Below are 25,347 nucleotides of genomic sequence, written 5' to 3'. Positions count from 1 at the left end.
CATCCTCAGGCTTGCTTGGGTGGGGGAGGGATAGGCAGGGACATGGGGGGCCTAGTTTCCACCCTCCCACACACCTCCTGAAAATTCTTCCCAAACAGCTCTTTGGAATCACACTAGTGAAGCTAATTATCATAATTACTAGGACATGCGTGCGCGAAAAAAAAAGTCTGCTTTGTCACCACAAATATTTATTTCCATCATTCAGGTTTGTTGCCCAAGCAGTAGGTTACTCAGGGTCCTGGGGAAACTGAGGCATGGAGATGGGAACCGGGGAGAGATGGGCAAATCAGAATGATGGTTTTGTTAGTCTGTAGGGTCCCCCCTTTCAGCTGGGGATATTGAAATCCTGTGGTTTGAGTCTCCCCCAGGTCACGCAGCTAGAATTGAAACAAGTGGGAGAATTACAAGTAGATCTCAAAAGGTTTTGCTCCAAGTTGAAGGTCCTCTGTCCCCAGTATTGCAATCATTTCTCCAGCCTTCTCTCCAACTAGAAACTGGGGAGACGCCTTGGAGTCTCTGTGCATACACATTTAAAGACTGGGAACTGGGGCTATCTCAAAGCATCCTATCACCAGCAATAGCAACACCCTGAACGTCCATAGGGCTCAATTTCAGTCTTACTTGGCCTGTATTAGCTGAGTGATCTTGGGCTAATTTCCTGATCAGTCTGAGCTTCATCTTCTTCCCTGCTCAGATGGAGAGTACAAAAGTGTCTGCTCCCCAAATTATCATGACAATAAAATGGGCTAATGCCTGGACAACTGCAGACCCCGTGCCTGGCCCACAATGAATTCACTGATTGTGGCAACTGGCATCGAGATTCGCTTTTCTTCAGGACATCTCCTCTTTCTGGCCCCACCCCTGCAGGTGGGCTCCTTCTTCATGATCAACCTGTGCCTGGTGGTGATTGCCACACAGTTCTCCGAGACCAAGCAGCGGGAGAGTCAGCTGATGCGGGAGCAGCGTGTGCGCTTCCTGTCCAACGCTAGCACACTGGCAAGCTTCTCTGAGCCAGGCAGCTGCTATGAGGAGCTGCTCAAGTACCTGGTGTACATCATCCGCAAAGCAGCCCGCAGGCTGGCCCAGGTCTCTAGGGCTGCAGGTGTGCGGGCTGGGTTGCTTAGCAGCCCCGTGGCCCATGGTGGGCAGGAGCCCCAGTCCAGTGGCAGCTGCTCTCGCTCACACCGACGTCTGTCTGTCCACCACCTGGTGCACCACCATCACCACCATCATCACCACTACCACCTGGGTAATGGGACGCTCAGAGTTCCCCGGGCCAGCCCAGAGATCCAGGACAGGGATGCCAATGGGTCTCGCCGGCTCATGCTGCCACCACCCTCTACACCCACTCCCTCTGGGGGCCCTCCGAAGGGTGCGGAGTCTGTGCACAGCTTCTACCATGCCGACTGCCACTTGGAGCCAGTCCGTTGCCAGGCACCCCCTCCCAGGTCCCCATCGGAGGCATCTGGCAGGACTGTGGGTAGTGGGAAGGTATACCCCACTGTGCACACCAGCCCTCCATCAGAGATGCTGAAGGATAAGGCACTAGTGGAGGTGGCCCCCAGTCCTGGGCCCCCCACCCTCACCAGCCTCAACATCCCACCTGGGCCCTTCAGCTCCATGCACAAGCTACTGGAGACACAGAGTACGGGTGAGAGCGTGGGTGGGTGTGCTGGGACCCCACAGTTGGAGGTTGGGTGGTAATCTAGAAGATTAAGGGTCTGGAGTCTGAGGACCCAGGGCCCAGTTCCCAGTTTCTCATGCTGCTTCTTGTAGCTCTGGAACCTTCCACCGGTTCCATTTTTTTCTTTTGAGCCCTAATTGTTTCATGTGTTCAAACGGGAGCTAGGATTACTGTATATGTTACTACAATGTAGGAGAAATGACAGTTGTCACACATGCATGCCTCCCATGTACTATGCCTTTGGCCATAACATCTAACTACTGCTGCCCGATGATGTGCCCGTCACATGCTTTGCAGGCAAGATCAGCTTGAGTCCTCTGGACAGGTTGGTAATGAGCCTGCATGCACCCTTGCTGTGTGCATAAGAGAAAAGGTGACTAGGAGTGTTGGTGAGTGTGACCTCAAGACCATCTGACTCCGCAGCCCACTCTGTGTCCTTTGTCCCAAGGCTCAGCGGGGAAATGGTGTGTGACTGTGGCAGTCTGGTGCCTCACAAGGTGACTGCTGTAAACAGAGAGACCTAGAGCAGGAGCAGCCAGTGCTGAAAGCAGCCAGCCTGTGGGTGGAGCCTCGGTGACCTGGGGGAGTGGGATGCTTGCCGCCTGTAGGCTGGCTGCCCAGGCAGACACAGTCTGGGACCCATGTTGCAGGGAGGACGTGGTGACAGAATGCAGCGGCATATGTGAGATGTCCCTTGGGAGTGTGTGTGCAGGCCAGAAAGTGTCAGCACAGAACTCAGAGTGAAAGGTTCTTAGGCTAACTCTCCCCTTGCCCTGCTATGGGTCATCTCACACATAGGCTTCCATTTTCCTCTGTGTGGGATTGAGGCTGTCACTACCGTGGGAGCTTACTGATGGCCTGTGGTACACAGATACACTCAGGAGGGGGACATAGCATCTTGTCTATCCTAGGGGTCAGGCCTTGAGCTGACGACCCCCTCACACTTGTTTACCTGTGTAGGCTCTAAGATGTCATTCATTTATCATATTCTGTGACCAAAACAGGATTTAGATGAACAAGGATGCCTTGGGACATGTCCCTGTGTATATTCAGAACATATCTGGTATACTATGTGTGCTTGTGTGCATGAAGGAAAGTGGGGGGTGTTCCCTGTGTGTGTGTATATATGAGGGTACAAATGTCTGATTTACATGCATTTGGGTATGGTGCTGCTTCCTGATGTCTGCATAGGCACATATGTGCGTAGGTCTATATATAAACATTAGATGGCATGAATTTGTTTGGGTATACATGTGTGTGCTCTGTGTGTGGGTGTGTATGTGTGTGTGTGTATTGTGGTGTACAGATTGCATTGCTCACTATACATGTGCACAGTGTGTGCATGTATGTGGGTCTGGTATGTGTGGTGAGAAGGGTGCACGTGTAGCTGAGTCCCAGAGATCCTCTGGGAAATGCTACTCAGCACGGTGAGGGTACAGGGCTACACTCTCTAGGGAGGGGAGCTAGTCTAGGTTCCTGACAGAAAGCTCCTAGGACATAGGACATAGCTCCATAGGACATAACTGTACAGGATTACAGAGGACATGGTGGCTACTTCTCTACCTCAATCCTAGGATCCTCAGAAGTGACCATCAAGAGGGTGTCATTGATACTGGGATATTTTGTTATTCAGGATCAACCCATTTACTAAGTGCCTAGCATACTCATGACTGTAACCCCCAGCCTCTCTCCCACAGGCTCTACATCCTCCTAGGGCAAGGGAGCTCCTGGCGAGCATCTTGATGCTCTAACATCTACTCTTTTGTTCCAGGAGCCTGCCATAGCTCCTGCAAGATCTCCAGCCCTTGCTCCAAGGCAGACAGTGGAACCTGTGGGCCAGACAGTTGCCCCTACTGTGCCCGGACAGGGGCAGGGGAGCCAGAGTCCGCCGACCACGAAATGCCTGACTCAGACAGTGAGGCTGTGTATGAGTTCACACAGGACGCTCAGCACAGTGACCTCCGGGACCCCCACAGCCGGCGACAGCGCAGCCTAGGCCCAGATGCAGAGCCTAGCTCTGTGCTAGCTTTCTGGAGACTCATCTGTGACACATTCCGGAAGATCGTAGACAGCAAATACTTTGGCCGGGGAATCATGATCGCTATCCTGGTCAATACACTCAGCATGGGCATCGAGTATCATGAGCAGGTAAGGATGCAGCCTAGGCTGGCTCCAGATAACAGCTCTTCCTTAGGGTTGATTCCTCTTTGTGTTGAAGTGGCTGGGAGAGGGGGATGGAAAGGAAGTGATGGGGTCTCTCAAGGGTGAGCGCAATGATTGTCCTCGCGTGTTTTCTGAATCTAGAGGTTGCCCAGGCAGCTGCAGGTATGTTCTGTCTGGGAAGGCTTCTCAGAAGGGGGACGCAATAAGCCACCAGAAGAGACTTGGGTCTTTGGAGAAGGCAAGGCAGGCAGGAGATGTGTTAACTCAGTAAGCAGAGGGTGATTGACAGGCAGGAGGGCCATTCAGGTAGAAGTGAGGGATTGGCGGTGTTGAGTGGCCGTGTCTGAGAGAATATCAGGGTGTAGCCACGAAGCAGTCTTGGCTTGGCCTCAGGTCAGAGCCTTGCTGTGAACTGGGTTGGCTCTGGGTAGATAAGGGTGTCCAGAATGGCCAGGTGACTAGAAATCAGCGAGTTTGAGGAGCTGCTCCCAGGAGCAGGGTGTTTGGTCAGGAGAAGAGGTTCAGCAAGGACCGTGAGCTGTCTTCAAATATTTGAAGGACTGTCATGTGGAAGAGGGAAGCTTAGTCTGTGGGTTGACGATGGCTGACGGCTACAGATCTGGCTGAGAGGAGGCAAGCTACCTACAAGCTGTGCAGACGGAATGTTTGGCCATTTGGGGGACTGCACTGGCCTGGGCTGTCAAAAGAGGTTGGCCAGTCGCGATGTGTGTGTGTGTGTGTAGGTTCTCCCTAACACTGCTCATCTGGGTGTCCTGGCCATCCTGGAACAGCAGGGAGGGGACTGGCCACCAGAGCCTCTCTTTTCCTGGTTTGGAACTGAGTGTGTGTACCCCTCGTTCCTGATCCCCATGCCAAGACAGAGGTATTGAGAGCTCGTGACAGTCCAGCATGAAATCAACCAGTAGGGACTGAGCCAGGGTGTATGAAAGCAGTAAAATGTTCACTTTCCAGTGGGTTCTGAGACCCCGTAGCTTCACCTCACTGACCCCTGCCCTGGAAATGACATGAGCCTTTGGCTCTTAAACTGCCCTGTCTTGCTGGCACACCCCTCATTATCCCGTCTCATTGGCTCTGCTCTCTCTTGCTCGAAGGACCCAGTATGGAGCAGCTATGCTATGTACTGTTCTTCCCGTGTCAGAGAGGTGTGTGTGTCTGGGTGGAACCACACACCGTCTGCAGTGCCAGTGGGTGGGCATGCATGGCATTGGGTGGGCGTGTTGTGTCTGGGCTGCGTGGGACGTGGGCATGTATGCACGTGGTGGTTCTGCCAGCCTCCCGCAGAGAGGTGCTCTACTCGGCCAGGTGGCTGGGGGAGAGTGGGGACAGCATCTTCTCCTTCTGTGACCCAAGAGATGGCAATCTCTAACCTCTGCCACCTCGGATCCCCTAGCCTGAACTGCCACCTCCTCTCTTTCACTCAGTGCCGGCTGTGCCCGTCCTGCTCTCCCAAGGGAGTACATTTCTGGTGCCCTCCCCTCTCCCCGGGGGGGGGGTGGGTGCACCCAGCAGTCCATGCCTGGCCAGATGCTGCTGGTGGAGGCTTTGATTACACTGGGAAGAAGCTGAGTCACACAGGCTCAAGGCAGATGAAGCTGCAGCAAGAGGGCTTTCAGTTAGATGTCAAGAAGGATGCCCCTTTTGGAGAGGAAAGAAAAGTCATTAGTTGAGGTGCTTCCAGCATCTCCTTACCCATGTTCCTGAGGAAAGAGGCGACAACCCTAGCTTCCCCCTTAGCCCTCATTTTGAACGGGCAGCATCTGTTGGAGGGATAAGTTTGTCCTAGTACCTGGTGGCTGACGGCCCCATGAGAGTGAGTGGGAGTCCCCAGCAGGCTGGGCAGATGACTGGTTGCCGCCTGAAAGGCTCAGAGGGTAGGCAGGGTGGCATACAACCCCAGAAGCTGCCATGGTCCTGTGCTTGCGGGCACTGTGGCGTGAATGTCCCACCATCTGGGCTTCTGAGCAGGCTGAAGGAGAGTGAGAAAGTATTCAGGGCTGAGAGACAGCTACACAGAGGGGCTTAGAGGGGACGCAGGTATGGGACAGATGCTTAGAGGGAAAGATGGAGACCCAGGGGGAAAGGGACAGAAAAGACAGAGACAGAAATGTGGAAGGAGAGACAGAGACAAGGGGACAAGAGACAGAGACAGACAGACATTTAGAGAGACAGAGGAAGACAGGAAGGACACTGAAGACAGAGACAGAGACAAAGGTCCAGATGCAAAGGAGGACAGGGATTGGGAAGGGAGGGGGAGCTCAGAATTCAGAAGGAGCTGACTGCAGGGGAAGTGAAGCTGATTGGAAGGAAGGCTTGCAGATGCTACTGCGGTGGCTCTTGGGCCCCAGGGTCCTGGTGTCCCTGTGGGGCTCTTAATGAAGTGATTACATCCATCAGTTCTGATATTGATCAGCTTGGGGAGCCCTGGAGAGGGGATGCTGTAAGTGATCCTAGCCCTCTGCCCCTCTCAGGTGCTGTCTTCTCCTACTGCCATCTGCTTTGTCAGTTATTCTGTTTCGTTGCTGGAGACAGTGCCTGTCCCTTCCACCTTCCTCTTGATGGGAAAACGTCATTTTGTTATCTTCCCCCAGCCCCCAAGGCTGGGACCATGTTGACTTCAGCATTCCTCTGATTCCCCTGTCCCTTAACCACTTGCCAGCAGCATTGGTGTGCTCAGAAAGATTAGTGAGAAGGACAAGGACACAGGACACTGAGGAGTACCTGAGCAAGAAAAGTGATATAGTGTGACTATAGGATGGAGCCAAAGCATATGTCCCACCAACAGGGGTCAGTACAGGGAGTCCAGAATGGTGAATTATCAACTTATCCACCTGTTCATCCACCTGTCCATCAGTCTATCCATCCACCTACCCATCCATCCACTCCATTTTATTCCATCATTCATCCATCCACATCCATCCATCCATCCATCCATCCATCCATCCATCCATCCATCCATCCATCTATCAGTCCACCCACCCACCCATCCATCCATCCATCCATCCATCCATCCATCCATCCATCCATCCATCCATCCATCCATTCGTTCATCCGTTCATCCGTCCATCCACCCACTGACCCACCCACCTGCCTATCCGTTCATCCATTCTATACACATATCCAATGCGTCAGAGTTGGACTTATGCAGTGGTACTGATAAATGTTTATTGTGTAGCCCTTAATAAAACAAACTAGACTGGCCATCCCACTACTCAAGAGGCCGAGGCAGGAAGATTGAAAGTTCAAGGCCAGCCTGCACAATTTACTGAGATTCTGTATATAAAAAAATGTAAATATTTACTTAGTTATTTTATGTATATATGTGTGTGGTTGGGTAGCTGTGTGTGTATTGTATGAGCAGGTGCTCATGGAGGTCAGAAGAAGTGTCAGATCCCTCGGAACTGGAGTTACAGACAATTTTGAGCTGCTGTGAGGGTTTTGGAAATCAAACCTATGTCTTTGCAAGAGCAGTAAGTGCTCTTAACAGCTGAACTGTCTCTCTAGCCTTCAGAATTTTTTTTTTTAAATAAAGGAAGGCTGAGAATATAGCTCTGGAGTAGAATGCTTTCCTAGCATGCCCTAGGCCCGAGTTTTAGACTCTAGTACTACAGAAACAAACAATCCCAACCTAATTTGCCAGTTTTCATGGTGTAAATGCTCCCACCATAGCCAAGGATGTGGAGTTGGAAAGGGATGAACCCTGAGCTGAGTCTACAGGACAACCAGGGCACAGCCATCCCTGCAGCAAGGGGGAGGGCCAGAGGTACCAGACACTAAAACCTAAGTGCGGGCATTCGGAATGAGTGGGGCACTGGGTATGGACTGGCTGAACAAGTAACACGAGATTAAGTTGGGAAAAACTCAGGCCAGATCTTAAGAGGCACAGAAAGGAATTTGGCTTGTGTCGATAGGTTCTTAACAAGGATTTTTAGCAGGTCATATGACCAGGTTTGTGTTTTACCAGAAACTTCCTGGGAGCTGTGAGGAAGTAAAGTGGGAGAGAAAGAAGGGTTTGCTGCCGTGGTCCATGCTCTGTTTTCATTCGTGGAGACAGAGAGGAGGGGGCTGGGGAGAGCCCACTGGACCCAAATCTTTAGACTTAGCACCAGGTAGCTATTAGGAGGCGGGGGGTGGGGGGGCAGCAAGGATGACCCCAGGCCTCCAGCAGGGAGCAGGGACTTGAGATGATATCTGGGGGCCAAGAAGTGGCGCTGTGCCCTGTGTCCCATCCAGGGCCTTTCTGTGAGTTGGGGTCTTAGAGTCACAGGCTAATTGTCTCTTCTTGGTTCTGAATCCAGTAAAGGACGGTGCTAGCCCCTTATTTTAGAAGCAAGATGGTGACAGATAGGGCTGGGGAAGCTGAAGAACAGAGAGAGACTAGTGTGGCTGGCCTCTTAGGCCAGGAGAGGACAGGATGGGCACAATTCTGCTTGTCCCTAGTGTCTGGACCCATCCTGTCACTGCAGATACATGTCCAGAGAAGGTTTCTATTTATAAGTGGTTGAGGCTGGTTCACAAGAAAGGAAGTGAGGGTAAGATGGGGGTGGGGTCCACACGTGGTATGCCTGGACTGTTGAAGGGGGGGTCACAGGCTCCTTTTTTGGTTCTGTTGAGAGCCGGGAGCATTCTCTCTTCAGACATAGATATGCCACATAGATACTCCAAGCATGGCATTTGAAGACAAGGCTTTATGGATGCCTTCTACCTGGGCCTGGCTCTTGCTTTCCAGATTGTGGACCAGGGCCCGTGGGCCTAGCAAGACTTTGGGTGACAATTCCGTGATGGCCAACCTGCCCCATATTTTCAAGGGATCTTGGTTGAGGAGAGTAAATAGGGTACTGTTTGGAGCTATGGGGCTGTGTCTTTTTAAGCATCCCCTGGTTCTAGGCCTCCCCAGTTTCACATGGGGCGCACATCTTGGGCACAGCCCACTGGGAGAATTCTAGGATGTCAGAGGGTGGGGGCAGAGTCAAAGCACCCAAGCGGTGTCCTTGTTCCTTTTCAATGGCAATTCACACCCAGTGCCAGGTGCTGGCCTCCAGGGGACAAAGGAGAGGTGTTCACACCTTTACAACAGGTGAGGGGGCAGGATGAGGGCACAGGCTGCTGGAAATGTCCCGGCTTGGCATAGGGGCACAAGGTGATCAAATCAGGAGTGGCAGGAATGGGAGGGAGGGCTCAGAGGAAGCCTGAGCTGCCAGGAGGTGCAGGCCTGGTGGGGGAGGGGTAAGGAAGCTGTTCCTATCGCTCAGATGACAGGCAATGAGAGCCCTGTCAAGGGGACAGCACAGAGAGGACAGGAGTGGGCAGGGCTGTACTCCTTCCTACTGGCAGGGTCTTTGGCCCTGGCACCGGACTGTCGGGATGGATGAAGGGCAAGCATGACTCCCAGATAACTCTGAGGCTCCAATGCAGAATCCCCAGACACAGTGGAGTGGGAAGAGGGGGAAGGAGCAGGTTCGAAGAGGAGGTGAAGGCTTTGTTTTGGACGTGTTGAGTTTGAGATGGCTGTGGGCCATGCTGAGAGGGCTATCAGGCAGGCGCTGGCCGTCTGGATGAGAAGCCGGGGACTTGGAGGACTTTGTTTAGTGTCCTCTACACTCACCCTCCAGTGACAGCTGGAGGGTGGGAAGTGAGGTGATGGTGGAGGGAGGGCATGGAGGGGAGGGAGTGGGCCTAGGATGAGCTCTATAGAATATTGGCTGAGGGGAAAAGAGACTGCTGGAGAAGGGTCCCCTAGAGAGGCAGGAGGTGGCGGCACAGGGCCACGGAGACCAGGTGCAGGGCAGGGGGGCCAGTCCTGGTTGGATGTTGCTAAGGCAATTTCTACCAGAAGGACTGGAAAGATCGTTCCTCGCAAGGTGAGGGGCGGTGTGGGGGCAGGGACATGACTTCTAGTTGAGTGTGCAGAGAGTGTCTGTTTGGGGCCACAGCAGGAGAGCGCCATGTGAGAAATGACAGGGACAACTGATGTAAGGGATCCTCGTGCAGGTGGAGGAGGAGGAAGATGAAGGTGCAGGCTGGGTGTGGGAAGGAACCCAAGGGTGGCCAAGTTTGGGACAGAAACAGGAGAACAGGTAACTGCGGGCCGAACATAACACAACCATGCGGCCACGCAGCAAGCATGGACTGTTTGGTCGGCACAGCCTCGTTCGTGACTGACTACTGTACTCAGCAGTTCAGAACACAGCAGAGAGGCAGGGACATGGGGACTCACCTGAACCAGAGACCTTACAGGCAGGAACCCACTGAAGTCAGTAGCATGAGATCAGCCCTCAATAGCCGACCATGGGCTCCAGGCCAGAGGTTGATCAAGAGGGATAGGAGGAGGACCGACTTTCCTCCTTCCTCATTCCCTTCCCTTCCTTTTTAACTTCTTTATGAGAGTCTCACTGTGTAGCCCAGGTTAGCCTCAAACTTAGGCAATACTCCTGTCTCAGCCTTGAGTGCTGGGGCTACAAGTGTGTATCACCATGTTTCATTGGCATGGTGCTGGGGGATCAACCCCAAGCTCCACATATGCTAGGCAAGCACTCTACATTCGCAGCGTGTGTGTGTGTGTGTGTGTGTGTGTGTAAAAGATGGGTTATCTTATAGCCTGGGCTGACTTAGAGTTTAAAATGTAGCCACAGCTGAGAATCACCTTGAACTCTTTATCCCTCTTCCTCCTGAGTACTGAGATTACAGGCATGGGCCACCATGGCAGGCTCAAGGCCCCAGAATTGTAAGTGGCAGGGGCTCGGGTTGGCTGTCTTGAAGCTGAGCCAGCACTGGCAGGGCTATGCCTACCTGGCAAGTATTCAGCTGGGAAACTTCTGGTAGTTGGAGAGATGGTGGGGGAGATAAAGCTAGCTGCTGGCTTAGGGATACAGGGGAAATACAATGAGAGTGCTGGGGGTGAAGTGTGCGGAGATGTGATATCCGGGCTGAGAGCCGTATGCGGTCTGTGAGATTGTTTGGGAATTCTTCACCACCCTACCGTCCCCTGATTTCTCACACCTTCCAGGATACTTGCCTTCTCCTGACTCAGGCACCCTCATCCAACCCTGCAGCCTGCTTAGACTCCAGTTCCTGGGAACAGCAAAAGCAGGGTTGAGATTAGCTGAGGAGCCCAGATTGGTGAGCAGAATCTTCTAGAATTGGTGAAGCTGCTAGGTGCTAAGGAGATGGACTAGGCATGGGGAGCAGACCAGAGTGACTTCACCCAGCCCCTTTGTAGCTCTGGTCTGGTTTCTCCACCTTTTCCTGGGAAAGGCACTCACTGTCTGTCAGAACCAGCTCTCGGGCCTCCTGCCGGGACAGCTGCAGTATCTCCTAATTGGTCTTCATCTCCCCTCCAAGCCATCTGCATGCTGCCACCACTGCAGCCAGATTAATCTTTTTAATACACAGACATGCACATTTCCTCCCTCCCTGCAGAAACATCAATGGCCGTGTTGTGGGCCAAGGCTGGTCCTGCTGGAGTTGTGGCTGGAAGCCACTTTCCTTGTGGACCCTGCAGCCCCATCCTTTCCCACTTTTCCACTTGCGACATTTTGGGTCTTGAGTATGACCCCCACCCACCCAACCAACCACACACTTAGTCCCTGCCCTTTGCACTGCAGCTGCACCAGCTGGGGATATTTCCCACGGATAACTCTTCTTGAGTGCCCCCACCTCTACTGGCCCACTGACTTAGCTGGCTTCGAGCTCTCTGTTGCTCTTAGCTTTTTCTCCCGCTGAGCTGTGGCTCGCAGAACAGAGAGTCTGTTCTGGCACACTTGAGCCCTGCTTCCACTGTCTGGATTCTCAAGGCCACCCGAGCCTGGGCCTGAGCGTCGAGTGTTCGCAGCCTTGAACTCCCCTGTCCTGCAGAGAAGCCTCACCGCAAGGTGGTGGCTCTCTGTGTAACACAAAAGGTTCCAGAAAGTCTGAGCTGCCCAGGGACTTTCCCAAGGTCACACGGCAGAAAGGTTCAGAGTTGGCAAGCCTACTGTCTTTGGGTTCAGTCCCACGTTTATATCAAGAATGTGCTGTCCACAGAGGCCACTTTAAAGCGTAGTCAAGGGACTTGGTATGGTAGCAAGCTGCTGACCCTGTTAACTCGCTTCACAGTGATGATCAGGGGAGGGCAGGTTGGGAGATGGGCAAGGAGGGACTCTAGCCAGCATCAACACAGAGCAGAGGTCCCGGCCTCAGCTGCAAAGGCTCAGGCTGTCAGCCGCTTCTTATATAATGTATCCACTGGGCCCTGACATCTAGGAATGGCAGGGGATACCCAATCAGAGACCCGAGAAAGAGGATCTGAAGCAAGGAAGGGCATGAGGGGAACCTGGAACCTGCCTCAGGGACTGAGTGGACTTTCTCTGAGTGTGGTATCGTGAAACTTGCAAAGAAACCACGTAACCTGTCAAGCTCCCACACCTCTGCAAGCTTCAGTCTCTCCAGGCCATCTCCTGTCTCTCCACCCCTTGTTTGCTTGGAAGCGTAGAGGAAATGAACTCTGGGAGGCCCTTCGTCTACTGGCACAGTACTGCGTTCTAGCAGAAAGTCACTCCACCTCTGCCCCTGTGAGTGGTCAGAATTATGGCTGCAGTCCCTAGGGCCACCGTGTTACTAAGATTGTGTCTGTGTCCTGTCCTGTGTTGGCAAAACATTCCCAGCCTCCGATTTAGTAGCTTGGACCTGGCTTTCTGGAGAAGGAAGGTTTTATGTTGGTTTGTTTTTTGTTTTTCTTCTTCCATGGATCACCAGGGGATGGACTATTGGGTTTTGGAAAAAGAGAGGCCTGGCCCTTAAGTGTGTGCAGAAGAGTAGCAAGGCTGAGGCCAATGCCTGGTTCATTGTCTACCCATACCAGGCACCCCAGCTTCTCTAAAACTGCTTGGCAGAGCTGGGTGGGGTCTTCTGTCTTTGCTGCCCCACCTCTCTGATGGATTTCCATGGTATAGCCCTCCAGGGGTCCCTTGCACCTGCCTTCTCTCTGAGCCCTTTGCTGTGTGCTGATAAACTGTGCTAGTGTGTGCCCCTAGGCTATTGATGCAGACTGCCTAGGGCCCCCAGGATGAAACCTGTGTACACACAGTAGCTGTTTGCACTTTTAGAGCAAACCCATGCATATCAAAGATATGGTGCTGGTAGGGCATGGTGGCCCAGGACTCAGGAGACTGTGTGTGAAGGTGTGTGAGTTCAAGGCCAACCTGGACTGGGTTACAAGTGAGACACCTCACCCCCACCCCCAACTTTTCCTTGGTCTCCTTGGTCTCAAAAGAGTCTTGAAAACTACTATGCTTTCAGCTGTTTGGAAGGAGTTTGATACATTTTGAGTCTTAGTGGATTTTTGAAGCACAGATTGAACTATCTTGTATTCATTTGCAATGTTTGGGCCAGGTGATAGCGGCGCTTGCCTTTAATCCAGTACTTGGTAAGCGGACCTCTGTGAGTTCGAGGCCAGTCAGGTCTACAGAGCTAGTTCTAGGACAGCCAAAGCTACACTGAGAAACTCTGTCTTGAACCTCATCCTAACCTGGAAAAAAATGTTTGGAACCAGAATTGTTTTAGATTTGAGAGTATTTCCATGTGTATAATATGATATTTTAGGTTCAGGACCTATGTCTGAGTTCATTGATGGTTTATATACTCCTTGTACACACAGCCTGGTTTAAAAATTCTATATTTTGAGAATACTTGTGCTTTTGTTTTGTCTCATTTTTTTGGTTTTGGTTTTATAATAGGATCTTATTATGTAGTCCCGACTGGTTTGAAACGTGCTATGTAAACCAGGCTGGCCTTAAATCCACGGAGATCTGCCTGTCTCTGCCTCTGGGTACTAAGGTGTGTGCTGCGAATGAGGCACGTGTCACCCTGCTTAGCTGGTATACTTGTTCTGACTGTGTCCTGTCACGTGGTCAGGTGGAAATTTCCTCTTGTGGCATCACATTGGTTGTCAGGAAGTTGGAGGTTTGGAATTTGGGGTTTGGGATTAGAGAAGCTCAATCTATGTACTCTCTGTGACCTAAAATCCACCCCTTGTCATTATACCTCACGCTGCTCTCATGTCTGCTTGTGCTTGACACACACATCTGTAGCAGATGTGTTCTGTGCTCAGCCGTCATTTGCTTGGATTCTCGGGCTCCTTACTGTGTCTGTGGCTTCGGTCTGAATCGTCATGGTTTAGTGTTATCGGGGTCAGGACAATATGAGATTCGCTTTCCCCGGATCTTCCTGCCCTCTGTCTTAGAGCCCATTCACACCGTCTCCCAGCTTCTTCTGCTGCCCTATAGCATACGCAGAGGAAGGTTGTTAGGTGGGTGGCAGGTGAAGAAGCCTGCTCAGGCCTGGAGCCTGTGAGGTCGTACCTGTGTGTTCAAGGCTCAGGGAGGAGGGCTGTGTAAGTGGAGCAGGCTCACTGACAGTAGCAACTTGGTCACTGGATTTTGGAGTACAGAGTGGGGTCAGAAGAGGTCGGAGCGCTGGGCTTTAGCTGCACTTAAATGGCCTCTTCCCTGCTTTCTGCACTGTGCTGACCCTGGAGGGGCCAAAGGTCCTGCCTTGGTGTGACCCTATTAACTAGAGCTGGTTACCCTGTCCTCTTAGGACTCAGAGCTGGTGAGTCAAATACTCACTCAAGATCCGCCAGAGCAATGGAGAGCCGAAAGAGCTCCCCCCAGGAGCTCAGCTGACTCTCAGACACCCAGGCAGGCCTGCCTTTAGGAAGAACCCCATGCATGGGCTGTGACCCCCCACCCCCAATGTCCCAGCCCACTAGTGAGAGGCCCTTTCCTTCCAGTTCTCTAACTGCCCTCCCAGCCTGGTCACACAGATTGGGGCCATTAAGATACATTTGGTTGCTCCAAGGACCTGGCTTCATGCTTGAGCAGCCAGACGAGTCATCTGGGTAAACAGGAGGAGGTGTCTGATGGAATGAAGGCCTCATTTGGCTGCTTCTTCCCTTTTCTCTCTCCAACCCCCCTTCTTGGTTTTTCGAGACACGGTTTCTCTGTGTAACAGTCCTGACTTTCCTGAAATTCACTTTGTAAACCAGGCTGTCTTTGAATTCACAGAGATCCAGCTACCTCTGCCTCCCAAGATTAAATGCACCCTTCACCACTGCAAAGATGTGGGTATTTCTTGTAATTCAGCTTCTTGGGTGGGCGGCTACTATGCACGTAGGGCTTTTGGTTTGTCGCGGTCACCTGTCAAGTGGGCAGTGAGCCCACTGAGCTAATCACATCCTTACCCACATCCCAGCCCTCAGCCAAGCCATGCACCTCCCTTCTCCCCCAGCTAGGATGATAGCTCCTCTTGCCTACTCACCTCTCCCTGACCCTGGGGCTCTCCTGGGAGACCCACTCACCCTTTGGAGTTCATCACAAGTGCTCCCTCCCACAGCCTTTCTCCGCATCGTCTCCCCTCATCTTGCCCTGAGCATCCAGATTTTCTATCTGGATCATATGTTTTGGCACCACGGCAGGTTCTAAGGTCCCTTGTGGTTATTCAACCGTTTAGTGTGTATACAACTTGTTTCTAGCGAGACACGGGGCTCCTGGGAGGAGTGCTTTTTACAGCTCTTTCATGCCTGATACATTGCCTGATACAGCAGGCTCTTTCTTCATACTGGAGGGAAGGGGCTAGTGAGCTGGAACAAGCAGATGAGACAGCTTTTGTCGTCTGTTCTGAGGACCTCGCTAGGATGCGTTCATGGTCCCATCCCAGACCTTGGGTAGGAACATAACAGGAATAACCTCAAGTGTTTTGCAGTTGGCCAGAGAGGTTGGGCATCTTACTGAAGGTCACAGCGTGAGTGGCAGGATAGGGTGAGGATTAGTCCAGATACCGTCAGGCACAAGCTGCAGATGCATCCTCGTTCTGGGGATTGCCCTCCTGCTTGCTAACACACGTGTGACCAGGAGCGCGTACATTTGCAATTTATCTAGGAGGAAGCAGGCGTAGCCTTTGTTATTTGGAGCAGGCTGCCAAGCTCATGGAGTAGCTGTGGTATATGTATGGCTGCACAGGCTGTAAGGTTGAATGTGCCCCCATTTAGTGTACCTTGCTAGTCTGGGTCTTAATACAGGAACTGAAAAAATCTTAGACCTCCTAGGAGAAACTGCAGAACCCACTCAGTAGCTCCCAGAAAACCTTTAGTCTTGGGACCTGAGATCCAACCCTGGGAATGATCCCAGGGTGGCTGTCCTTCAATACCTTTCTTCTTAGATACTCCCTAAGGTTGCCATTTGGGCTTCTCCTCTCCCTGGGGCCCCATATTCAGGAGGACTGGGATATGGGACTTGGGGATGAGTCTCCTACATACGCCACTGCCCTCTAGCCCGAGGAGCTCACCAACGCCCTGGAAATCAGCAACATCGTCTTCACCAGCCTCTTCGCCTTGGAGATGCTGCTGAAGCTGCTCGTATACGGCCCCTTCGGCTACATCAAGAACCCCTACAACATCTTCGACGGCGTCATTGTTGTCATCAGGTATGACTGCCCCCTCCTGCCTTTGTCTGAAAGAGAGTCAGCCAGGATGGCTTGGAGTGGGAGACATGGCCTCAGCATTCCACCCTTTATCTTCTCTCTGGGTCTCGCCTTGCTTTCCTAGAGCCCAGGCCCCTTTTCCGTCTGCCCTCCTTATATCTAGCTCTTGTCCTCAACCCTACCCAGGCCTGGGGTCGGGGAGGATCAGAGAGTTGGCTCTCAAGTGGGGTTGGAGGAAGAGTGAGATGCCGTCAGCTTCTCTGCTCACAAAGTGCTTGGAAAACCAACTCAGACGCCCAGCGACTTACTTTAGGGTTTCCAAGACCTGGAAAGAATTCCATCCCCCACCCCCAACCCAGGGCCAGAACTACTTTATTGGTTTCTGGAATTGGCTTTAGATTTCATTAGAAGAGAACAAAGCAAATATTCCACAACTTGATGCTCTTGCATTGATGGGATTTTTTTTTTTTGTTTTGTTTTTTTCGAGACAGGGTTTCTCTGTGGTTTTGGAGCCTGTCCTGGAACTAGCTCTTGTAGACCAGGCTGGTCTCGAACTCACAGAGATCTGCCTGCCTCTGCCTCCCAAGTGCTGGGATTAATGGCGTGCGCCAGCACAGCCCAACTGCATTGGTGGGATTTAAGGAGAGGGCAGCCTGTTGCCAGGACGTGATCTCTGGCTGAGAGGGGAGGGTCAAGCAAGCAGGAGCTGTCACCTGGATTTTCAGCTCCTCTGAAGCCAGACATACTGTGCCTGACCTTGTTCCAAGCTGTGCTGGGCAGCTGGGTCTCAGAGGTCACCAGTGGGTCTTCAGAAAGGGAAGTCAGGCTGCAGGGGTGTAGGGACTCAGGACGCCTGCCTCCCACAGTGTGTGGGAGATTGTGGGCCAGCAGGGAGGTGGCCTGTCGGTGCTGCGGACCTTCCGCCTGATGCGGGTGCTGAAGCTCGTACGCTTCCTGCCGGCACTGCAGCGGCAGCTCGTGGTGCTCATGAAGACCATGGACAACGTGGCCACCTTCTGCATGCTGCTCATGCTCTTCATCTTCATCTTCAGGTGAGCATACTGCTGGCCAAGAGTGGGGTGGGACTAGAGGCAGGAGCACAGGACCCTGACCCGATCTGGAACTTCCTGTGTCTCCAGCATCCTGGGCATGCATCTCTTTGGTTGTAAGTTTGCATCGGAACGGGATGGGGACACGTTGCCAGACCGGAAGAATTTTGACTCCCTGCTCTGGGCCATCGTCACTGTGTTTCAGGTTCAAGGGTCGTAGGGCAGGGGTGAGCTGGGGAGGTTGGGCATGCAGTCAAGCCCTGACTCCTGTCCCCTGCCCACAGATTCTGACTCAGGAGGACTGGAATAAAGTCCTCTACAACGGCATGGCCTCCACATCATCTTGGGCTGCCCTTTACTTCATCGCCCTCATGACGTTTGGCAACTACGTACTCTTTAACCTGCTTGTCGCCATTCTGGTGGAGGGCTTCCAGGCAGAGGTAACCCCCTGCCCTGCCCATCTCACCCTAATGAGGGCAGTCTCCTAACTCCCAGAAGGGATGACTGTCCCTTCTCTCTGCTGCTGACTATGAGGCCTGGGAGACTCTTTGGACTAAGCCAGGGTGGACCTGGGGTGGGGAGTGCTGGGCCTTTTGAAGCCTGTCATCAGGGGTGAGACAGGAGATGGCTGTGTGGGTTGTAAGTTGGCAGGTTGCAGGGTCCTTTTAGTCAGCTAGGTCCTTCCCCAGAAAGACAAGCCAAATTTGGGGACCTATGTAGCCAGATCCCAGAACATGGGCCTTTATGGTACATGTAGGGAGGACCCATCTGAGCTGAAGCGTGTGGGAGGCTTGTGTGCAAATCATCTGAGCACAGGCTGAACTGATGAAGATGCCACCAGGGCCCCAGGCAGGGCTGAGCTGCCCAGGGTGAGAAATGAGCCCAATTAGCTGTGGGCATGGCAGAGATGAGCGTCCTATTTCCAGCCCAGACTCCATCACCTCCGTCACAGGCAGCGTTATCAATTAATATTGATTCACATTGATCCTGCCCTGACTGTGCCAGGGCACAGCTTCTGTCCCAAAGACCTACCTCCTTTTTCCTCAACTCTGCCCGTCTTCCCACCCAAGCTCTCATCCCCACTCCGTCACGCCAGCTCCTCAAACAGGGCAGGTTGACCCAACCTAGAAATTCACCAGGCTGGGCCTGGAGAAGCTCTTGGTCCAGTTCTCGCTGGGTGACCCGGATGGAAACTCCCGCTGCGGCCTGGTCTATAAATACCCAGCACACGGTGGAAAAACAAAAATCTATTTTCCGACTCTTTCCCAGTCTTGCAAGGGAGGGCTGTTCCCCCTGGGCCGGGCTGGGCTGAGGGGGTGCGGGTGTTGGGCACTAGCGGTGTGCAGGAGGGAGCATCTGTCCCTCACTGGCCCTTCTCCACTTCCCTTTCAATTGTGAAGTTATCCATGGCCACATTTCCTCCCTGCTGAGTGGCAGCAAAGGCAGCTTGAGGTGTGTGTGGGAGGCTTTAGTGAGAGGTGGGTGGGTCTCTTGCAGTGCCAGTGTGCCGCTGGCACTGTCCTTGCCATAGGATGCTTCTTTGAGATTTCCCCTGGACCTGAAGATTTGAGAGATACCACAGGGTTCTCCCAAATGCATCATGATTGGTAGCCGCTAGCTGCCTGCCAGAGTGAATAGTTGAATGGGGAAGGGTCTCTTCAGTCCCTTCCAAAAGCAGTTCGTGATGACTGAGTTTACTCTCAGGCTCTCAGGGAAAAAAAGAATCCTGAAGGAAGTAGAAAATACCCTAGCCTATCCTCCCTCATCCGGCTCCCATGGCAGACCTGGGGTGTCCAGCATAGATAGCTAGCCCCTTGCCCACCAACTGGCTTTCACAAACACCTTGCTAAATTGAATGCAGCTGAGCTGGCCTGGTTGCTAGGCAGCAGCAATGACTGAGTGTGGGAACAGAGCTGCCAGGCCCTTATGTCTGGCCTGGTCACCCTGGCCCTGCTGGGGGCCTGAGAGCTTTCCCAGCATGGGAAGGATTGACAAGGTCCTCACAGGAGATTCCCTCCTAAGCCTTCATAGTTTTAGTGCCCCTCCCAGGAAAGTGTCACCCAGGGCCTGGTGCCTTCAAGGGCTGGGTTGATGCTTCAGGTAAGGTGTACGATAGAGGAAGAATTTCAAGGTTAAGCCTCCTCTCCCTGAGGGGTTGGACCAGCAGCTCCACTGTCCTGCATGGGGTGTCATTCAATGCTGATGACTTGGGCACCTCTGGAACCTCCTATCCTTTCCTCTGTAGGGTTTCGGTAGGTCCCATGGTCTGGCAAGGGGGGCTAGTTTTGGGGTCGTGATAACCTGGAATACTGTTTTGCTTTTATGAACAAGACAACCCACCTCAGTAGAAGGAGCAACTGCCCCATTTTGGCGAGCCTCAGCGGGACACCTCAAGGGTAGCTCTCCTGCTGGCCTTAACATCCTGCTAAGAGTGGGTAGGGGTGGCTTCGGGGACAGAGCCTGCTTGGCTGCTGATTTCCTGATTCCCAGGGGGTAATGCCCTGAATTCCTGTATATTTGTCATCCATGCTCTTAATTAGATGAACAAACAGCAGGCCCTGTGTGTAGCCATTAATTGATATTAAACGACATCATGGCCGCCATCCCACTGTTACTTGTCCCTTCTCATCCCACCCTGGGCATATGCATCCATTCTGACTTGAGAGGACTTGGGCTGAGAGTCTTAGAAACGATGAGACTGGACTCTGCTCGGCATCAAGGCCCTGGTCCTAGCTTTTATCTGCTTCTCCATCCCCCTCCCTCCGCCCATTCCTACCCTTGCAGCCCACACCTTGGACACCTTGGAACAGAGAGAGGGAGCTGTGCTCTCAGCGGGAGATGTGGGGTGTAGCCCACAGTCTCTAACTGCGCAGGATTGGGCAATTTGCTTAACTTCTGTGACCTCAGGTGCCCACTCTGCAGGATGCTTGTAATGAGGTGCCATCTCCCACCTTGCAAGGACGTGAGCTTTGCTCATGAGCCGTTGAAGGCTGGGTATGGTGGCACACGCACCTGAAATCCTAGTCCTGAGAAGGCAGAGGCAAGGGGACCGTGAGTTCCATTCCCATCCGAGCCGTGCAGTGAAACCTTGCCTCAAAAGTCAAGGACCGTGGATGCGGTTCAGTGGTAGAACGCTTGGCTGGCACGGTGAAGGCCCTGATTTTGACCCCTAGTTCCACAGAAAAGCATGGTGGCTACTCTTACAAGGATTATTGGAGGACTAGATCCTTGCTGCACTTGCCTTCCCTCTGTGGCCTCTGCCTTCACCCTTCAGATTCATTCAGGCCTGGGAGCCTGAGGCTGAATTCTCGAAGGCTGTCCTGTCCCCGCTCTCCCTACCCTGCGTCCTTCATTTCCTTTTCTCCATCCTCTTGGGACATTGCTGATCTACTGAAGGCCTGAGCGCCTGTGAACAGCAGCCCTCCCCTACCTCCCCCTCTCCCTGTAGGAAATCAGCAAACGGGAAGATGCGAGTGGACAGTTAAGCTGTATTCAGCTGCCTGTCGACTCCCAGGGGGTAGGTATGCGATCACGAGTCGGCATGCCCCTGTGCCCAGTGCCCCGTGCCCCCTCCACTCTGCCCCTGTGTCTCCGTGTTCCTGTTCATGCTCAGCTGTCGTGCAACCTGTGGTCGCCGTGGTGGTCATTGGTGTCATGAGGTTTGCTTTGATTTTAAGTCCCTTCCCCCCTCCCCCCACCTTAAGGACACGGAAGGGAGGAGTTTCTTCTGCCCACATCAGGGTGCAGAGGGCACATTCCCATCCCTGCCAGGCCTGTGTATGGGCCAGAGAAGGAAGGGACTTAGAATCCTCTATGTGCACACGTATGTGGGCACCGCATGCGTGCCTGCCCGCACCTGGGTCCTGAAGGAGCCTGAAACATCCGGCCTCGGTGGAAGTAAGACCTGTGGTCATAGAACATGCTCCCTCATTCTTTTCCTCATCACCCCTTGCTCTGGTCTCCACTGGAGGTCCCACAGATGTCTCAGCTCAGTACAAGTCTTTGGAGGATTCAGGGATGGGTGTAGCTCTGGCAGTCCTGTAACACGATTTTAAAGCCACCTTTGAGTCTCTGACCACCAGTCACTGAATTAAATTCTACCAACCATCTCTGAGCACATCTCTCCATTTGGCCCCCCAAGCCAAACCTGTACTTTGCTGTTTCCTGCACTGACACTAGAATGTGGGGCGAAGCCAGGCTTCCCATGGGACCCCATAGGGCTCTGCATCCCTAGCAGACCCCTGGAGATCCCACTTGATAATTAAAGGCCTCGTTAGGAATGTAAACTGAGTTAATGAAAATGATCCCCTGAGATGCCAATTATCCGGTATTTATGTCCTTATCAAAAGTAGCAATCAAGTATTTTTTAATAACTTCTTAAGGAGGAGTGTATAATTACTGGGAAACCTACTGACCTGCTAAGAAGGAAGGGAAAAAAAAATCTATACCGGAGACCGAGAGAGAAGTAGAAATGGGGCCAGGAAGAAGCTGGAGCTTGGGGTAGGTGGAGGCCAGGGGTCAAGGGACTCACGTGCCATCTTTGTGCTCTGGCTTGGGTCTTTCTGTTTCCTTCACAGATCCACAGGTATGAGGTTCAGGGAGGGATGACATGAGGTGAGGGGAAGGGGTCCTGAGTAGGCTTTTGGAATTGGGGCTGTAGTGACCACTTCATCCTGGTTCTACACCCCTCTGGCTTTTGCCACCTGCCCATCCAGACACCCCTTGTCCCCTCAGTTAGTTTTAGTGCCAGTCCAGCCAGGCTGCCTGTGCTGTGGGCTTGGTTATCCATGGCCTTTCGTAAGGTTTGGCTGGTGGGAGGCAGAGGCATCAGCCATGGGAAGCCCCAGGCCCCCAGCCTGGGTGGTCTGGCCTGTCCCCATGCATGCCTCCTGTCGTGGTTGCTGGTTCCTGTGGTCTGTGTGTGGTGTGTTCATGTGATGAGAGGGAGCACTTGTCCCAGGCTGATGACACCTGTCTGACCAGGGTCCTAATCATCTAACCATGATCCACCGTTCCCTGACCCTAGGGAGATGCCACCAAGTCCGAGTCAGAGCCTGATTTCTTTTCACCCAGCGTGGATGGCGATGGGGACAGGAAGAAGCGCTTGGCCTGTGAGTAAAGGTCCTGAGGGGAATAGCCTCTGGCCCCGAACCTGCCTGGATGACTCAGGATCTCCCCTCTCCTCCCGCAGTAGTGGCCTTGGGAGAACACCCAGAGCTACGGAAGAGCCTCCTGCCACCCCTCATCATCCACACGGCTGCTACACCAATGTCACTACCCAAGAGCTCCAGCACAGGTGTGGGGGAGGCACTGGGTCCCGGCTCTCGCCGCACCAGTAGCAGTGGGTCCGCTGAACCTGGAACTGCCCATCATGAGATGAAGTCACCGGTAAGGGACTGGACGTCGGTGCCCCACTGTGGGAGAGAAACAGGGCAGCAGGATGATGGGCTGGGCAGAACAACCAGGGCTAGGGAAGCAGTGTTCTTACCCAGCGCCCCTGTTCTCGTCCCATGTGACCCCGGGTAGGATTAACTTTTCTGGGCTCCTTTTATAGATCAAGGATGGGGAACACATTTCCCCTTTATACTTAAACCCTCGTTTAGCTCCTGATACCATGCTAGATTCTGCTGTGGATATCGTGAATGAGATCTTTACTGGCCAACTACTGTGAGAGAGGTACCATCATTGCTTCCATTTCACTGATGGGGACCCCAGTCTCAGGTGGCTGAAGTGAGTGACGAAGCCAGTTTTATAGTGCAGAAGACTATACTTATACTGTCTTTTTATTTATTTTTATTTTTAGGCCTTTACCTCTAATTTATTATTATTTTACTTGGCATTTTGAAACAGGGTCTCACTACATAGCCCATGCTGGTTTTGAGCACATGACCCTCCTGCCTCAGTCTCCCAGAGTACCAGGATAAGAGGTGTGCACCAGCAGCCAAGACTTTATTTGTTTGTTTGTTTGTTTTGCTTTTTCTGAGACAGGGTCTCCCAACGTAGCTCTAGCTGCCTGGAATTCACTAGTAGACTAGGTTGGCCTTGAATTCACAGAGCTCCGCCTACCTCTACCTCCAGGGTGCTAGGATTAAAGGTGCACACCACCACATTGGCTAGCTAAGAGTTTTTTTTATAATTGATATATTATTGTATATGTTTATGTAGTAAAGTGTGGCATTTGGTGCGTGCGAATACGAAATGATGTCATTAAGCATACATTTTTGTGTTATGACATATGTCTGTCTACTCTTACCAAATTCAAAACATGCATTACGTCATTGGTGTCTATAGGCACCATGCTACTATAGGTGTACTTTGCTCTGATTGACATTTTGTTCCCTTGGACCAATAGCTCTGAGCCTCCCAAGCTCCATGGGGCACTGTTCAGCTCCTGGATACATTTATTCCTTTCAGAATCCAAACTGAGATCATGGGAAAACCTGCCTCTCCGTGTCTGGCTCATTTTACTTAGTATCCTTTTCTCCAAGGTCGCCCACGTTACTGGCAGTAACAGGATTCCTTTTTTTCCATTTTTACTATTTGGATTTAAGTGTGTTGTGTCTGTGTGTGTGCGCGTATGAACGTGTGTGGAGGCCAGAGGTCAGTGTTGGTTGTCTTTCTCTATTGTCCTCAACCGTATCTTTTGAGAAAGAGTCTCCAGCTCAAACTGGTGCTTGCTGACTGTCGAGACTGGCTGGTCAGCAAACTTGGGGGACGTGCTTGTCTCCACCCCTGACCCGGTGCTAAAGTTACAGCTACGCACAACCTGGCTTTGTCCATGGGCGCTGGCTACCCGCACTCGAGCCCTGATGCTTGTGTGGCAGGGATTTTACCCACTGAGCCATCTTCCCAGCCGCCTTCTTTTTAAAGGCTGAGTGTTGTATATGTGCCATATGTTCTTTTTATTTAAAAAAATTATTTCTATTTTTAATTATAAGTGTGTGTGTGTGTGTGTGTGTGTGTGTATGCAGTGCTCTCAAGAGTTCAGAAGAGTGTGTCTTATCCCCCTGGAACCAGAGTTATAAGCAGTTGTGAGCCTCGTGATGTTTTCTTTGAGAGAGCATTGTATGTTCATAACCACTAAGCCATCTGTGTAGCCCCATTTTTAAAATCCTTTGGCTGAGGGACACTTTGCTATTGTGGGCAGTGATGCAATGAACATGAGAGCAGAGCTGGGATTTTTTTTGCATAGTGATTTAGAATATTTTCTCTCTATACCTATAGTTGTAGAATTGCTGGACTATACAGTCATTCTATTTTTAGACTTCTGAAGATCTTCCATATGGTTTTCCACGGTAGCTGTACTAATTTATATTCCCACCAACAGTGTGCAAATGTTCCCTTTTCTCCACATTGACTTGGACCTTAGTTATTCCAACAGGTGTAAGGTACTTAGTGCTGTAACTTGTATTTAGGGAGTTTGGAGATGGCTCGGGAGGGAAAGCACTTGCCACACAAACATGAGGACCTGAATTTGAACTCAGGACACACACAGAGAGAGATTTCATATATACACACAATCACACACACACACACACAGAGATCTTATACACATATACACATTTCATATACACACACACACTTCATACACACACATACATCTCATACACACACAGATCTCATACACACACACACAGAGATCTCATATACACACACACACACACACCTCATACACACACATAAATCTCATATACTCAGAGAGAGATCTCATACACAGACACACACACACACACACAAACCTCATATCCACACACATACAAAGGTGGAAAAGAAATGATTAGCATTTCCCTGACGGCTAGGATACTCAACATTTCCCATGTTTTTGCTTGCAGGTTTTGTCGTCTTTTGAGAAATGTTTACTTGGGTCCTCCGTTCACTTTTGTTTTTTGTTTTGTTTTGAGGCAGAGCCTCTGTATCAGGCTAGTACTGAGCTTGAGCTTGATGTGTAGCCAAGGGTAGTCTTGAACTCCTGGTCCC

At 52.0% G+C, this 25,347-nt stretch overlaps 1 protein-coding gene across 16 annotated transcripts in view; it reads left to right on the top strand.

The window, feature by feature from the left end:
• Nucleotides 1-25,347, top strand: part of Cacna1g (calcium voltage-gated channel subunit alpha1 G) — a 65,064-nt gene that overhangs the window by 13,914 nt on the left and 25,803 nt on the right. For 7 of the 16 annotated variants that reach the window (XM_057774382.1, XM_057774383.1, XM_057774386.1 and 4 more), the window contains 9 exons: nucleotides 868-1,651; nucleotides 3,456-3,832; nucleotides 16,173-16,324; nucleotides 17,188-17,373; nucleotides 17,461-17,575; nucleotides 17,655-17,810; nucleotides 20,819-20,887; nucleotides 22,397-22,481; nucleotides 22,562-22,758. In XM_057774382.1, coding sequence (XP_057630365.1) covers nucleotides 868-1,651; nucleotides 3,456-3,832; nucleotides 16,173-16,324; nucleotides 17,188-17,373; nucleotides 17,461-17,575; nucleotides 17,655-17,810; nucleotides 20,819-20,887; nucleotides 22,397-22,481; nucleotides 22,562-22,758 — 2,121 coding nt within the window. The remainder of the gene's footprint in view (nucleotides 1-867; nucleotides 1,652-3,455; nucleotides 3,833-16,172; nucleotides 16,325-17,187; nucleotides 17,374-17,460; nucleotides 17,576-17,654; nucleotides 17,811-20,818; nucleotides 20,888-22,396; nucleotides 22,482-22,561; nucleotides 22,759-25,347) is intronic. The other 9 variants (XM_057774385.1, XM_057774384.1, XM_057774388.1 and 6 more) reach the window with 3 other exon arrangements.

This window comes from Chionomys nivalis, chromosome 7, assembly GCF_950005125.1.
Source record: "Chionomys nivalis chromosome 7, mChiNiv1.1, whole genome shotgun sequence".
NCBI classification, from domain to species: Eukaryota; Metazoa; Chordata; class Mammalia; order Rodentia; family Cricetidae; genus Chionomys; species Chionomys nivalis.
The sequence above is the reverse complement of the archived record's forward strand: the minus strand, read 5'-3'. Positions and strand labels throughout refer to the sequence as shown.